This window comes from Glycine max, chromosome 15, assembly GCF_000004515.6.
Source record: "Glycine max cultivar Williams 82 chromosome 15, Glycine_max_v4.0, whole genome shotgun sequence".
NCBI classification, from domain to species: Eukaryota; Viridiplantae; Streptophyta; class Magnoliopsida; order Fabales; family Fabaceae; genus Glycine; species Glycine max.
The window spans coordinates 11,384,234-11,401,547 of record NC_038251.2 but is presented as its reverse complement, the minus strand read 5'-3'; the positions used below and the strand labels follow the sequence as shown (position 1 = coordinate 11,401,547).

The window sequence follows — 17,314 nt, the reverse complement described above, 5'->3', positions numbered from 1 at the left end:
ACCTGAAGAGCCATCAATGTTGACTCTCTCCATACTTTGATTTTAACAGTATGTTAGGAAGTTGAGTTTTTTAAAAGTTGAGGAGGGAGAGATTTATTTATTTTTTACTTTGGTAAATTTTTTAAATGAAAGAAATAAAGTAATAAATTAGTACAAAGTTAGTAATATACTACTTTTTCTTTATTTTTGTAAAGATTATATATCTCTGAATCATAAAATAAAAAATTTGTCCCTCCTTTCTTTTCCTTCAAAACTCAAATAAGAAACATGAAATGTCATGTTAAAGGAAAAAAAGACAACTTACATTAATAAACTCTACACAAATAATGATACATCGTATTATAGTTTTTTTTTGTTTTTTCTGTCTTATAGCATGACATTATCAATTTATCATGTTTCTTACTAACACTAAAGGATACAAATTTCTCTTTCCTCATGGAACTGCTCTATATATTAACCTGACCCCATCAGCATTATCAAATACCAATCATGTTCTTATGGTCTTGTCACTTGTGCTGTTGTGCACCTTCTAGCAGTTAGTTATAGACAAAAAAACAGAGGGACCCTGCTTCAAAATTTCATTGTATAGATTGTTTGTTCTATATTTTCTAATGGGTATCAAGTTGAATAGACCAGTCACTGTTGAGATTTTGTTTCAAGTTTTTATAGTCCTATCCTTGTTTAGGATTACAACTTCGGTTTTACAACCAGCAAATTTTGTCTTCGGAGATTCTCTTGTCGATGTGGGGAACAACAATTACATTGCTTCCCTCTCAAAGGCTAATTATGTTCCTTTTGGAATTGACTTTGGAAGACCAACAGGGAGGTTCACAAATGGAAGAACCATTGTTGACATTATAGGCAAGATTTTCTTCTTCTTATTTCACTTATGGGGTGTTGCGATCATTTAGCCGACCTTACCTAATGGGATAAAACTTTGTTGTTGTTGTATTTCACTTGTGTATCACCTGTCTAATAGCTTTATCATGTGCAATCAGGTCAAGAAATGGGTATTGGTTTTACCCCACCTTACTTAGCACCCACTACAGTTGGACCAGTGATTTTGAAAGGTGTCAACTATGCTTCTGGGGCAGGTGGAATCCTCAATCTCACTGGAAAGCTCTTTGTAAGTTTTCTGCTTCAATAGCTATTGTTTAAGCTCCAACTCTTAGTTGAATCAAACAGTAACAAGGTGCATGTGATTTTGTAGGGTGACCGAATCAACTTTGATGCACAGTTAGATAATTTTGCTAATACAAGGCAAGACATCATCTCCAACATTGGTGTTCCTACGGCTCTCAATCTATTCAAAAGGTCTATATTTTCAGTAGCAATGGGTTCCAACGATTTCATTAATAACTATTTAGCACCAGCAGTCTTAATTTACGAGAAGAATTTGGCATCTCCAGAACTCTTTGTGACCACCTTAGTGTCAAGGTTCAGAGAACAGCTCATTGTAATATTTCTCACTAGACCTTGTTTCTTCATAATTTATTCCTGTAGTATCTTTCTAGTAATCATCAGACTTACTAAAATAAGGAAAATATTGAATCTTTTTAAGATAATACTTTCTTTTTAGAGTAAATAGTCCATGCATTGTGTAAATGATTTTTAACATTGTTGACTAATTACAAATTTAATTACAAATTAATATGAATGATAAGTTTGTTTATTTTTATAATAATTATCCTAAAAATTATTTTTATCATGATTTTTATTGATTAACAATTGAAAAACTTTTTAAATTAATAATGTATAGAAATGACTTTTTTTTTTTTTTGAAGTAATAGAAGGATTAGTAGGATATTGGTGTGTTTATTATTGTCATGCTTATTAACATTAATATCTGCAGAGGCTATTCAATCTAGGTGCCAGGAAAATTATTGTGACAAATGTGGGGCCTATTGGGTGTATACCAAGTCAGAGGGATATGAACCCAACTGCGGGTGATGGCTGTGTCACTTTCCCCAATCAGCTAGCACAGTCATTTAATATCCAGTTGAAGGGCCTCATTGCAGAGCTCAATTCAAATCTGAAGGGTGCAATGTTTGTTTATGCAGATGTCTACAACATTTTAGGAGACATACTCAACAATTACGAAGCATATGGTGTGTGTCTGACGTGACAACTAATCTAATAGTTCCTTAACTTTGGATGGAGAAAAATTTAGATAGTCTCAGTATCATTACATGTTTAATTCTAAGGAGAAAATTTTAGATAGTCTCCTATCATTACAAGTTTTATTCTAATCAATCTCTATATATAGTTGAATTTTTTAATTTACAAGAAAGAGTAAATAATAATTAAGAAAAAAATAATTGATTACATTTTTCCATTGAGTTTTGAACTAATTAGACCTTTTTTTAATGTGGCAGGTTTTGAGAACCCATATTCCTCTTGTTGTTCCATGGCTGGGCGATTTGGAGGTTTGATTCCCTGTGGTCCTACTTCGATCATTTGCTGGGACAGATCCAAGTATGTGTTTTGGGACCCTTGGCATCCTACTGATGCTGCAAATGTTATCATAGCTAAGCGCCTCTTGGATGGAGAAAATAACGACATTTTCCCAATGAATGTTCGCCAACTCATTCAATATTTGACCTGATTCTTCTGCTAATATGAGTGTTTGAGGGTTGTTTGGATATAGTATTATGAGATATACTACATTTTGGGTTGAGAGTAGGGAATATGTTTGTTGATTGATGTGGTTGTTAGTGCAGGGTACCCCTGCAGCTAGGAAATGTCAAATGTGTGCCTTACTAGTGATTAATGCACAGGCGAGTTTAAAATGTATCAGTGAAACTCGTGATTAACAATGAAAAGCATGCATTTTTATAATCCAAGTCTACTTTCATTAGCTTTGGTGGATTATATGTATGTCTAATATTTCATTAAGTTATTAAGTTATCAATTTTAGTAAATAATTATTTTTTATTTTATTATCATATTTATTGTTTTATTAAATTGTTAATTTAATAAGCTCTTTATTAAAATTAAAGATTTATTATCATGATAAATATTATGATAATGAGAAACAAATCTTTTATAATTTTAATATATATTTTTTTATTTTATGATTATTGTGAATAGGAAGACATCAATAATTTGAATAGATCAATATACATGTAATGGTCTTAGTTGAATAAAGATTTATATATCTTATTTATTAAATTACATATATGTGATGTATATGTGGATGTCATCATTGAAAGGACTTAATTGAGAATTTCTAATGGTTAATATTGTCAATAGGGAGTTCTCAATAAAAAAACATAATGGTTTCCTTTTATTTGAGACTATCATAGTAATTACAAGTAATTTGTTATGTTTTAATTTCGGGCACCTAATGCCTTAGGATACTAGTTGAATGAATATTGAATATCATTAAATGCTTGTAGAATTAATGATTAATAAAAAAAAATTCATCAACTCTAGGTAATGAGTTTGAACTCTATGATAGGATTAAGACCTTGACCACAACAATTGAATGAAAGAAGAAATTAGTTTCTCAAATTATTCATTGATTAAATATAATGTGTTAATTTATTAGAGTTTCACAATAATACTATATTGATGGAAAGAAATATTACTTCTATTAGTTCTTGAAGGTAAAAGATGTTATTTCATACTATCCGAAATGTTGCTAGACATCTACCTTGATTAGAAAATTAATTATGATTGATTACTAATTTAGTATTAAAAATACGAGTTCACAAACAACGAGTGTTCCAATCTTTGCATAAGAAAATAATTTATTTAATAGTTAAATTAGAGAATTTAATTTAATCAAATAAATATTTTAGTGGAATATTATTATATTCTTTGTTAACACAAAAAATATAATTAATATAAACAAAACGTTATTTTATAGATGTGAAAGTTGTCCATAAAATAAAAATAAAATTTTATTCCTACATATTACTTATCGTAATTAGTCATGTGATTATTTGAGAATTATTTTTGCCTTATATCAGGAGGCTTCTTAAAATAAAAGATAAGAGATATTTTTTATTTTTATAAAGATAAAGAGATATGAAATTATTTTAAAAAAAATATTTCATTTTTTTTCTCTTTGAAAAAGAAGGCCCAAATCCATATTTCTTTAACATTATAAATAAAATGATATACCTGAGAGCAAAGTGTAACAAACACAAACTTATGTTCAAGCCTTTAGAGCTGAAAAGTAGAAAGAGAATTTGCTCAATAGAGTTCCATTCATTAAAGAGTTGATCATAAAATCTTTCATATTATTGAAGACAAATTTTGTTGCTTTAAGAACACATATTCGAGTACACAAATCTATTTTTCACTTATTATTATTGTATATTTTGAATGCAAAATAGATCCCAATTTTCCATTGCAAGTGTTGGAAACACTTCTATGTAACTATCATATTCAAGCATGGACATATCTTGTGAATCTAAGACGTCTAATTAAGTAGTCAATCAACATATGCAGCTAAAGCATGGCTTAGGAACCAAAGCTTTTCAATGTTTAATCCAAAAGTAAATAACCATAAAAGGAACCATAGGTCTCATTTTTTTCAACTGAAAATATGAATAACATAGCCTTATTGTTCTTCTTAAATTATAAGATTATTTATGTTTAGTCCATTTTAATAATAGATTAGGTATCTAATCTACTAAATCAATGACGATGCAACACCATTTCAATAACCTTTAATGGGGGGGTTAATATTCCCCCCCCCCCCCAACCACCCCCCCAAAAAAAAAATGGAGGCCTATTTTAAATTGGGTAATTTAGGATTCAAATATCACATAAAGAAAGAGAAACAATTTTTTCATTTTAATTTTAACCCATCATTTCATACAAACTTTCTTCACAACTCATGAGCCTATGTTTCAAACATTACAGTGAGGGACTCAGTGATCAAAGTGTCAAATAATGAGGTAAGAATCAAGACGTGGCAAGGTGGATTAGTATTAGGAGTAACATTCAGTAATATTCACATGGATAGTGTAAGGAATCCCATTATAATTGACTATTCTACTGCCTTGTTAGGAAAGATTGAAGAAATTCTATATTCAAATGGGAAAACTCAACGCAAAATTGTTAAGTATATTGCAAATAAAAGACTTCCGAATAAAGGAGTTCAAAGCACTCTCAAGCTCTCTGAACCCATAAAACATTTCTCTTTATAAAGGAGACAATAACTAATTGTCTAATCGAAAACAGTTACAATAGAAAAACATAATACAACTACAGCAAAACCTATGTAAATGAACTACCAAACTAGACGTTCCTTTCTATGTGACTGGACGCTCCATAGGATTATAGAAGATTGGATGACCAATACAAAAGACAAGAGTGCTGGACCAGGCGACCAAAGTTGTCGTCCATTCTATCTCTATCGTCCAACAATCAATAATCTCCACCATGGTTTAATAATATTTCTAAATTACAAGTAATTTGATTCATTTCCAACAATCTAAGTTAAGTAGATCCCGACAATGCATGAGCTTGTTTCTTGGAATAGACTTTGTGAACATATTAGCTGGATTCTCCCTCATATTGATTTTCCTTTGTGACTTTCTAGGTGCTATGGTTTTGGACTGCTTCAGATGGTTTTGAATTTTGATGTCAGTGGTGCATTTAAAGATCCAGATCAGTCTCATCAAGTGCTTCAAATTTCTTATGATCGCTAATGTTTATGTTGTGGAGCTCTCAAACTCCACCTGCTTAGTGACATCCTTAGCCTTGCCCAAATCTTCATCAGATTTAGAATCCAACATAGAGAGTTCGTCAAAGATGACATCTCTACTCAGAATGACCTTTTTCATATGGAGACCCAACTTGGAATCCTTTGACTCCATCTTCATAGTCCATAAAGAATCCCTTCTTGGATCTAGGCTCCAGTTTACCTTCGCTTACTCGATTGTATGTTGGATATCCAAATAACTTCAACATTAAGTATTCAACTAGTTTGTTAGACCATACCTCAATAGGGGTCTTGAAGTCTATGGCAGTGATGGTGAGTGATTCACAAGATAACATGTTGTGTTGACTACCTCAGCCTAATTCAATCTTGAATTGGATAACATGCATTTGGCCCTTTCCAACAAGGTCTTGTTCATTTTTTAAGCTACTTTGTTTTGCTATGGAGTATAGTGTACACTTTGCTATGTTACTATGCTTTCATCTTTACTTTATTTATTGAATTTACTAGAGCAAAATTTAAAGTCTTTGTCAAACCTAAGACACTTTAGTGTCTTTCCTGTTTAATTCTTTATAAGATTTGTCTAATGCATGAAAATTTGAAAGCTTTATATTTTTGCTTCATCATGAATATTCATGTCATCCTAGAGTAATCATCGATGATAGAGAGGAAATACCTTACCCCTCCCAGAGATGGAACTCTTGAAGGACCCCAACAGTCATAATGAACATAGTCCAACATGGCCTTTGTTATGTGCATAACCTTTTTGTAACTTCATTTGATGTTGCTTCCTTTAGAGATAGTGCTCACAAAATTGAAGAAGTTCCACCTGGTGATTTTCAAGTAAGTCTTGCTTGCTCTGAATATCCAAACATTTTCACTCATGTGGCCTAGATGCAGATGCCACAGAAAATTATCAGATGAATCATTGGACACATGGCTTCCAAATTGTGAAATAGTAAAGACAAAGCCTGTTACAGTGGATCTTTGAAGGATGTACAAATTTCCTTGTTTGATTCCCTACATTACCATAGACTTTTATTTCCCTCTGATCTAGATAACTCCACCTTCAACCAACAAGAAAAACATTTTGAATCCATGACACCCACATATACAAAATTTTTCTTCAAGTGTAATGGAGTCCTTGCCTACACTAAGAGAACTCACAAAATTCTTATAGCAGGAAGGAAGAGAGACTAATTGAATCATTGTCAGATCTTTGTCTTCCATCTTGACATCAATGTCACATAACTTCATCAAAATAGAGTTTAGCTCATCAAGATGTTCCTTTAGTGGTGTATCTTCCTTCATTCGGAGGTCAAACAAATGTCGTTTCAGAAACAAACTTGTTGCAAATTAATTTTTTCATGAAGAGTTTCTCCAATTTAAACCAAAACCCCAAACATTTAGTTCTTCAGAAACTTCAAAAAGAACCTTATCAAACAGAGATAAGATAATTAGCGAATGTGTCTTTTCATCTTGTAACTCAAGCACTGACTTATCAATTTTTGACAATTGACTGAAGAAAGGAGCCTAAATGTCCTGTTCTTTCAAAAAGGCTCGCATCTTTATGCGCAGGTTGAAACTATTCTTTCATGTGAACTTCTCAATCTTGATTGTGTTGACATCTTTTTGATAGAATCTTGAAGACACAACAAGAGCAAATAACAAATAGAATGGTTGATCATTGATGAATCCTCATGAAACAAATATGGAATTGATCTTGAAACAAATCTCTAGATACCAATTTGTTGGTAAAGATTCAAGAAATTCTATTTAGATAGGGGAAGCTCCGATGGTAGAAGGAGAAGAGAGATATCGTGGAAAACTATTAAGTTTATTGCGAATAATAAAATTTATAATGAAGGGGTTCAATGTACTCTCAAGTTCTTTGAACCCAAAATGCAAAACTCTTTATAAATGAGACAACAATTAACTCTCAAATCGAAAACTATTACAATAGAAAAATAGAAAATAATTACAATATAGTCTATGTTAATGAATTATTAGACTAACGCTCCACTAGATTATAAAAGATTGGACGACCAATAAAAAAGATAAAAATATTGAACCAAATGACCAACATGTGGTTCATTCTATTTCTATAGTCCATTGTGCAGCAATCAACATGTCTCACTAATGATTGGCTTGTAGCATAGCAATACCATATTCCTTAGTGTAAACTCTTGTCTAACCAGGACGACGCTTCAAATTTAGAGTCGTTTTTAGTAACAAAGTTTCAGCTTATTACACTATCAAAGCCTCAAAAGTTCCTAAAGTGTATATGTAGGTACCATATATCACTCCACCAAAAGGATGGATCTTACACGGAAACAAAGTTTCAGCTTATTACACTGTCAAAGCCTCAAAAGTTCCTAAAGTATATATGTAGGTACCATAGATCACTCTACCAAAAGGATGGATCCTACACGATTTTAATCATTTTATAATAGTTGATAATTGAGTAAACTCTCATTTGGTCCTTGTAATTGTGTTGTTACAGTACCCCACGAAGTTAAAAAAATGAAAAATAATTTTTAAAAATTGAATTCCAACTATCAATTTTTTTATTAACGAATTCCATCTATCAAATTAGTTTGATCCTCGTCGTCATTGTAAATAAAAAAAAATTATGCATCCATTCATTAATGCAAAGAAAGCTAAAACTCATGGAAATGCTAATACTACAAAAGCTTGTTTAAATTCGTCAATAAATTAACAATCTGACGCATATTAATACTAACTTAATATTCGAAAAAATATTTCAGTTAATTTTTAATTTTTTTATTAATTAAAAAATTATTTGATTATTTAATAAATAATTTTGTTAGTAACTTCTAATATATTTTAAAATGCTACTTAAAATAATATTTTTTAAAATATTAATTTATAATTTTTTATACATATTTTTTTATTTTTATCATCAATATATTTATTCATTTTTCTGATTTCTCTTTTTTAAATAAATCATAATTTTATTATATTTATGTCATTTTATACTTTTCATATACTTCAAAAGCTAATTTTTCTAAACAATTATAATTTAATAAACTAATGTTTTAGTCTCCAATAACCAACTAGCTAAGTTTTTAACTAGTTTTTCAGCGGTTTACTTTTGAAATAGTTTTATCGAAAGATTTTCTTTTTTCTATTTGGTTTTAGAATAAAAAAGTTTTAAAGAATATTTAAAATTATATAATAAATTATATATGTACTTTTAAAATTAAGAAATAGTTAAACTAAAAATTATTCAATCTAACTAATATTAATCAAATGTGGAAGTCCTAGTAGATTTTCTATCACTCTATACTAAAAATAAAATTTCGTATCCAACTTATCATCATTTAATATAATTCAAGACCTAATCAATAGATTAACACTAATAATTTTTTTTTGTTGAAAGTAAGGTGTTCCCACAATTAGAAGTCATGAGATTAACTCTCGAGCGTAGAGATCATGTAAGTGAATTTTTTTGTTGAAAATCCTTTTCACACGCACGACAAGAAAATCAAACTTCTGTCAATATATTTAAGAAACTCAGTCTTTTGTGCTAAACCTTATCCGGGAGACTACAATAATTGTGTAGAGAAAGAAGCCTAACTCTCAAGTACCAATGGCTATTGATCTTGTCATTGTTGAAGCAAAAATGAGCGCCTTTTGTTCCTACCCTGATTCATAACTGTGCTGCCACCCCTTATTAATTTATTGACTAATCACTCCCTCACGGGCAATGCCTTTAAACTTACGATGTGTGACACTAGCGACTTTGATGTCATAGAATGAAAAACACGAGCTATGTTGTTATTAGAAGCAAAACTGGCTTTCTAGCCTACTAAAGAATTAAGCTCATTTTCCACACAATATTATAAAAATTCCTTGGTGGGTCCACCATGTGCTTCAACAAGACTAACAGTTAGTGGCAATTATTTGTGTATTTCACCTTAATCATTGGCACATTATAAAACTCATTGTATGTCCTATCCTTGAGCAGAGAACAAAACAGACATTTTCTATAATAATGTCCTTTTTTATGGCTATTTATTTGAATAGAAGAGTCATTTTTGGGATAATGTTTCGAGTTTTTATGGTCTTGCTCTTGTTCAAGATTGGCTTATCAAATTATGTACCAGCGTCTTTTGTTTTCGGGGATTCCCTGCTCGATGTAGGGAACAACAACTATATTGTTTCACTGGCCAAAGCAAACCATGACCCTTATGGAATTGATTTTGGAATGGCCACTGGTCGTTTCAGCAATGGAAGAACAGTTGCAGATGTTATAAGTGAGTCACTGGTTTTCATTAGGTTCTTTATTTCTTTGTTCAAATTATTGTATCGATTATTATCTCTCTTTTTTGAGCATGGTGTGATGTGTGGCACTAGATCAGAAACTGGGTCTTGGCTTTTCTCCTCCTTACTTGGCTCCCACTACTACTGGATCAGTGGTTCTAAAGGGTGTCAATTATGCCTCTGGTGCAGGTGGAATTCTTAACAACTCTGGCCAAATTTTTGTAAGTTTTTGCTTTGACTAATGTTTGGTTAAGTTCTATGTACAATATTTGGGAGTATTAAACTTCAAATTTCAATTTTGAACCATACAAAACAGGCTTATCCTTACTCCTTGTCCTATGTCACACTCCTTAGTTAGAACAATTGCTTATGATATAATTTAGAATTTAATTAGAATATACTTTTTACTGTGTGATTCAATCATACACTATTATACATGATAAGATTATTAAATTTTGTAATGATTACTTTGAAAATCATATTTAAGCTCGTTTCTAATTGGTTGGATGGTATGAAAAATAAACTCATAATTTGTGTACCATTAATATGTAAAATAGTGATGATAGGCAGAATCTTCATGTCAATAACAGGGGGGACGAATCAACTTCGATGCACAGATAGATAACTTTGCAAATACGAGGGAAGAAATCATCTCCTTAATTGGTGTTCCTGCAGCTCTCAATTTGTTTAAGAAGGCCCTCTTTACAGTAGCATTAGGCTCAAATGATTTCTTGGATAACTATTTGACACCCATACTCTCAATTCCAGAGAGGGTGTTGGTATCTCCGGAATCATTTGTGGCCACATTGGTATCAAGACTCAGACTACAACTCACTGTAATTTTGCTAAAAACCTAGAAAACTTTGTTTAAAAGAATGTTCTAATTTTCCTAGTTGATCACGTGCAATTTACTATTTGCAGCGGCTATTCAATCTAGGGGCCAGAAAAATTGTTGTGGTAAATGTAGGGCCTATTGGGTGTATACCATATGTGAGGGATTTTACCCCATTTGCTGGAGATGAATGTGTCACGTTACCAAATGAGCTGGCTCAGTTATTTAACACCCAATTGAAGAGCCTTGTTGCAGAGCTGAGGACAAAATTGGAGGGGTCATTATTTGTTTATGCAGATGTTTACCATATCATGGAAGATATCCTACAGAATTATAATGACTACGGTGGGTTACAATTTACTTTGGCTAAACACATATGTTGCAGATTTTCAATTTGGTCCCTATACATAAAAACTTGTTAAATTTATCATATCCCTAACTCAGTAAGAGCATGTTTGTGTATCCGTTTCAAAACAGACATCGCTAGCAAAAGGATGCTTGCAAAAGCATCTCCATCCTTCCATCTGCATTCAGTTTACGTGGGACCATTGAATTTGTCCCGAAATTCGTGCAACAACAAGTTGGATGGAAAATCAAACATGCACTAAGTTTGCAAGTATAGGAATTGGTTTAATAAGCTTTTTCGTATATGACCAAATTGAGAATCCACACATATACGGGGACTAAATCATAAGTTTATGCTTTTTTTTTGCCTAAAATATGCTTTTACTTCTCAGAAATATGAATATATTTAGTTTCTACTCCTACGAAATTTTTGGTCAGCTTTTCGAGTTTATATTTTATAAATGTATTGTTTTTTACTAGAAGTCACTCGGTCAACTCTAAGCCTACGTGTGCGTTGACTATGCATGTAAGCTGGCCCATTTGTGAATTAAATATTGACAAGTGTTAAAAGTTCTTTCTCTCCTTCTTTCTTCTTCTCCTAAAGCCTCTCATTCTTCTTCTTCTTCCTCATCTCCTTCCCGCCACCTCACTTACCCTCTTCCTCGTCGTTCAGGTTACCTTCCATCAGAGCCTCCTCCCAAAATGACCCCACTCCTCCAAACCCTAAACTTATTCATCTCCCTTGTCGTCGAAACCACCTACATTGTCATCGCCGCTGCCGACACCGACATTGTCTTCACTGAGGACGAAGTTGAAAGGGTCGAGTCCTTGAAGACCATCTCAGCACCAACCTTCATGACACCAACGCTCTCAATGCCCAGGCCTTCTTTATGCCCTTCTTCTCGTCCCTCAGTTTCAACACGCATGACCACACTATGATGGATCCCACCACGCAGATTGATTGCCAATTGCAGGTGCCTTCAAAATTCATTTCATTTGGGGGCTAGGGATTTCAAATTTGGGGGTGGGGATTTCTGATTTGGGAGTTAGGATTAGGCTTGGCTACTTAGAGATGGTGGGCTTTTTGGTTGGAGGCGGTGGTTGTTTGGTTCAAGTGTGGTGATGATGGTTTAGGTGGTGGCTTTTTTTTTATATTTATTTACAATTTGTAGAGGTTAAAAAATATCATAAATTATATTATATTGTATTTTTTTTTATACAATTTTATGGTGACTTTTAACCCCATAATTCATATTTTAAATTTTATAATATAAAATAATACCACTTAGAATTGGATATAACCAACCTTAACTCTAAGTTGAAAAATAAGACATTTATAAAATATGAGGGTGAAAAGAGGGACCAAAATCGAACTTTTTTGATATTTCTGAAGACTAACTTCTTTTTTCATTCAAGTACCCAAAATTGCATGATCGATTGTGAGTAAGAATGTAGCATTTCAATGTGCAACAGGTTTTGAGAATCCGAATAGTGCATGCTGTCACTTGGCTGGTCGATTTGGAGGCTTGATTCCATGCAATCGTAATTCAAAAGTTTGTGAGGACCGGTCCAAGTATGTTTTCTGGGATACTTACCATCCTAGTGATGCTGCCAATGCTGTTATTGCTGAGCGTCTCATAAATGGTGATACTCGTGACATTTTACCTATAAACATTTGTCAACTTTCCAAAGCTTAATCCAATGGATGTGAATTGGAAATTTTGTGGGAAACTAGAAAAGAAAAACTCATTTATTTGTAAAATGCACAGTGAAAGTGTACTCATTCGTGATGAAGTATAAATTAATTAAAGGTAGATATAGTTTATGCACTTTACATCAGACATAAACTCGCTTTAAGAAATCTTATGTAAAAATTACCATACAACTCTGTGCATGCTTGGGAAATGTTTAGAATTATTTTAATTTAGTATAGGACACGTATTAATGTAAACTTATTGTTAACATTAATTTAAATATATATTCCAGTTACAGTCCATATTTCAAAATTAATTTTATTTAACCTTAAAAAAAGAATTATTAATTTTCTTGATTTTAGTATTGAGCTTTCTATTTATTATTTTTAAAGTTTAATATTACTCTGATTATAGTATATATCAATAAATAATTGGTATATTATTACTTAAGTATAAAATAGTTATTTTTAAGCAAAGTATAAAATGTTATGACAATGAAATTTATTATAACTATTTAATATAGAATAATATATGTACATTAAAATTTTGATTTTGATGCATTATATTTCTTTTTTTCAAAATAAGTGAGTTTGTTAACCAAGAGTTTAATTTAGTTAGTTGAGTAAGATGCATGCTATAAATTTCTAATATTATCTTCAATTCCTACTTTATGGATAAAAAAAGTGACTTTGTTAACACAAAATATAAATTTTATATTAAGTGATGTTTTAAGTTTTTAATGAAATATTAAATTTTTATTTGAATTTTCCCCCTAAATAAATAATCAATGTGATGATACTTGGATAATTTAGTAAAATTATTATAGTAATTAAGTAATTTATTGTTTCTTAATCTTTAGAGTAAATTATTCCTACTTTACGGATAAAAAAAGTGAATTTGTTAACAAGATATAAATTTTATATTAAGTGACGTTTTAAGTATTTAATGAAATATTAAGTTTTATTTAAATATTTCTCCTAAATAAATAATCAATGTCATGATACTTGGATAATTTAGTAAAATTATTATACTAATTAAGTAATTTATTGTTTGTTAATTTTTAGAGTAAATTACATTAAATATCCATGAGGTTTCATGAAATTATATAATAATTTCTCTTGTAGGAGTATTAGTGTAATATATAAGAAATATAAGTGTAATGTTTTGAAACATTAAAGAGATGTTAGTATAACATATAAGGAAAGTTCAGTGTAATATTTTTAAACATAAATAGAGTTAATATATAAAAAGTGATGTTATGTGTAATTTAAAAAAGAACTTGGGAGCTACAAATGTAATTTGCTCTCATCTTCATGAGAAAAAATCTTAAATGTATGGATAAGTGTAAAATGCTCATAATTTTATTGCAAAATTACAAAGTGTCGTCATGTGTATAAATTCTTAAATGTATATGTTTTGTAAGAAATTTTTACCGATTAACTTTCACATTCAAAGACTATTAATAAAAACTAATTTAATTGATTGAATAAGGTGCGTAAGTAAATTATTATAAATCTTCTTAACATTATATTTGATTCCACCATAAAAAAATTCACATTCTAAGAATTTGAACTTCTTTAACAGCAAAGTATTTCAATTCCATATGCTTAGCACCTTTATAATACTTGTCATTTTTAGAAAAGAAGACAACTACAATATTATCACAATAAATTTTCAGCGGCTTGGTAATATTGTCAACTACTCTCAGTCCTGAAATAAAATTTCACAACCAATTAGTCTGAACTGTGGCCTCAAAGCATGCCACAAATTCAGTCTCCATGGTGGATGCAGCAATGACTGACTGCTTTGCACTTTTTCATGAAATCGCTCCTCTGGCTAAAAGATACACATAATCAAATGTAGACTTTCTTGTATCTATACAACTAGCAAAGTCTAAATCTGTATATCCAATCACCTCAAGATGACCAGATCTCCTATAAGTAAGCATGTGATCTTTTGTCCCTTGCAAGTATCTTAAGACTTTCTTTGTAGCTTTCCAATGATCCAATCCTGGATTACTTTGGTATCTACCAAGCATACCAACTGCAAAGCTAATTATCTGGCCTTGTGCATGTTTGAGCATACATTAGACTCCCAACAATAGATGCATAAGGGATATTTTTCATTTGTTTTTGTTCAAGATCATTCTTTAAACATTGCATGAGATTAAATTTGTTTCCTTTCTGTATTGGAATGAGAGATGCTGAAGATTTATCCATTCTGAATCTCTCTAAAACTTTATTAATATATGATTTTTGAGACAAGCCTAACAGTCCTTGTGATCTATCATGGAATATTTATATTCCTATCACATAGTTTGCCTCACCCATATCTTTCATTTTAAAGTTGTTAGAGAAAAACTTCTTAGTCTCACTTAATAGACCAAGATCATTAGTTGCAAGCAAGATGTCATCAACATACAGAATAAAAAATATAAATTTACTCTCACTGACCTTCAGATATATACACTAATCAACAGTGTTTTTCTTAAATCCAAAGGACGTAATAGTATCATTGAACTTAAGATACCATTGTCGGAAAGTCTGTTTAAGTCCATATATTGATTTATTAAGTTTACACACCATGTGTTCCTTTTGGAAACAACAATCAATGCACTGGCTGAAGAAAGGTGACATGGACACAAAATATTTCCATGCATTAGCTTCTTCTCAAAACAAAATAAAATATATTGGTTGGTTGGAGGATGAGGAAGGTAGAAGAGTGGAGAGCCAAGAGGAGATATGTTCACTACTGTTTGATTATTTTGAAGGTCTTTTTCTGGCAATGAAGGGATTTATGATCCAATTATACAGAAGGTGGCACCCAAAATATCATATGAAGACAATGTGAATTTAATGAGGTCATTCATAAGAGAGGAATTTAAGGAGGCAATTTTCCAGATGCAACCTGACAAAGATCTAGTATCGGATGGATTCAGCCCATCTTTCTACCAGCATTTTTGGAGCATCTATGGAGAAGATGTTTTCCTTGCTTGCCAATGGATCCAACAAGGGGAGTTTCCTTTCTCAGTTAACGATATCAATATTGTGCTCATTCCAAAAGTAGACCATCCTAGAGGTATGAAGGACTTCAGACCTATTTCTTTATACAACGTGGTCTACAAAATTTTGGCCAAGGTATTGACTAATAGGTTGAGTAAAGTTATTGATAAATGTGTGTCTAAGGAACAATATGCTTTTGTGCTTGGGAGATCTATTGTTGACAATGCCTTGGTAGCATCTAAAATCATGCATTACTTCAGGTTAGTTAATAAATTTGCATAAATCTGAAGTCACCTACAATAAAAATGTGGATATTAATGGTATTAGGAATGTTATTATTGTTGTTCTTGGGGTGAGGGAAGGTGGAGGAAGAGGTGAGTATTTGGGCTTTCCATTTGTTGTTGGAAGAAACAAAAGAGCTATCTTTAATTTTGTTAAAGATAAGGTGTGGCAAAAAATTAATTCTTGTTGTGGAAGGACACTTTCTATGGTTGGAAGAGAGATTTTCATTAAGTCTGTGGTGCAAGCTATTCCCATATACTTAGGTATGAGTATTTTCCAAATACCTCAGTCTACTGGGGATGAGCTTCAAAAGGTGATGAATTATTATTTTTTTTGTGAGGAAACAGGAGAGGAGTGAAAGGAATTAATTGGTTGGCCTGGGACAAAATGTGCAATATGAAGGAGAATGGAGATTGGGATTTAGAAATCTATATGCTTTCAACTTGGTCATGTTAGGAAAGCATGGGTGGAGGATTAGCACTATGCCAAATGTTCTGCGGGCAAGAGTTTTTAAAGCCAAATACTACCCAAGGTGGACTTTATGGAAGCGGTTTTAGGGCACAATCCATCCTTTACTTGGTAGAGCATTTTCTCTTCTAAATTGGTCATTAAGGAAGGATTTAGATGGAAGTTGGGCAATGGTAAGAGTATCAGACTTTGGAATGAGCCTTGATTGAGATTGGAGAACCACCTTTTATTGAGACACCGACTATTGGAGGGTTAGAGAACATGATGGTGGATGATATAATTGATAGTTCGAATGCTTGTTGGAATGTTGAACTTTTGAACCAGTTTCTGTGTCCTAGAGACGTGCATGCAATAATGAAAATTCCAATAATAGCATCTTCCCATGGTGATGAAAGGCTGTGGCGGTTCACTAGCAATGGGGAATACACTGTCAGGAGTGCATATCAACTCATAATGCATGAGTTTATTGACTATAATGGCTTGAGTATGGAAGGAGATTGGTCGTTGATATGGAAGCTGGAAATCTCACCTAGGGTCAAGCTGTTTCTATAGAGGTTATGTAGAGGATGTTTGCCAACAAAGTCCAATTTGAGAACCCGTGGTGTAGAGTGCTCGTTACTATGCCGACTCTGTGCTTCACAAATTGAAAACATGGGTTGCTGGGAGGAGATTCAGTTAAGGCATACTATTGAAGAACTCTTGGTTGAGGTGAATTCATGCCCCGGTT

The 17,314-nt window shown here is 31.9% G+C and overlaps 2 protein-coding genes across 4 annotated transcripts; both read left to right on the top strand.

Moving 5' to 3' along the window:
- The first annotated feature begins 497 nt into the window (after positions 1-497).
- Positions 498-2,838, top strand: LOC100813870 (GDSL esterase/lipase At4g16230). The gene is made up of 5 exons (XM_003547309.5): positions 498-861; positions 999-1,126; positions 1,211-1,456; positions 1,853-2,108; positions 2,376-2,838. The coding sequence occupies exons 1-5, from the start codon at positions 612-614 to the stop codon at positions 2,603-2,605; spliced, it is 1,110 nt and encodes a 369-aa protein (XP_003547357.1). The 5' UTR covers positions 498-611; the 3' UTR covers positions 2,606-2,838.
- A 6,813-nt stretch (positions 2,839-9,651) lies between these two features.
- On the top strand, positions 9,652-12,988 carry LOC100793291 (GDSL esterase/lipase At4g16230). Of its 3 annotated transcripts, none has more exons than XM_014767431.3 (5): positions 9,652-9,957; positions 10,058-10,185; positions 10,555-10,800; positions 10,886-11,141; positions 11,815-12,115. In XM_014767431.3, exons 1-5 carry the CDS (start codon positions 9,696-9,698, stop codon positions 12,078-12,080), a joined length of 1,158 nt encoding a protein of 385 aa, XP_014622917.1. In that variant the 5' UTR covers positions 9,652-9,695; the 3' UTR covers positions 12,081-12,115. The 3 variants fall into 3 exon arrangements, with proteins under 3 accessions (XP_014622917.1, XP_003546311.1, XP_040865959.1); XM_003546263.4 differs by lacking the exon at positions 11,815-12,115 and adding an exon at positions 12,615-12,988 and having other exon boundaries at positions 9,653-9,957; XM_041010025.1 differs by lacking the exon at positions 11,815-12,115 and adding an exon at positions 12,615-12,988 and having other exon boundaries at positions 9,816-9,957; positions 10,058-10,153.
- Positions 12,989-17,314: the final 4,326 nt, after the last annotated feature.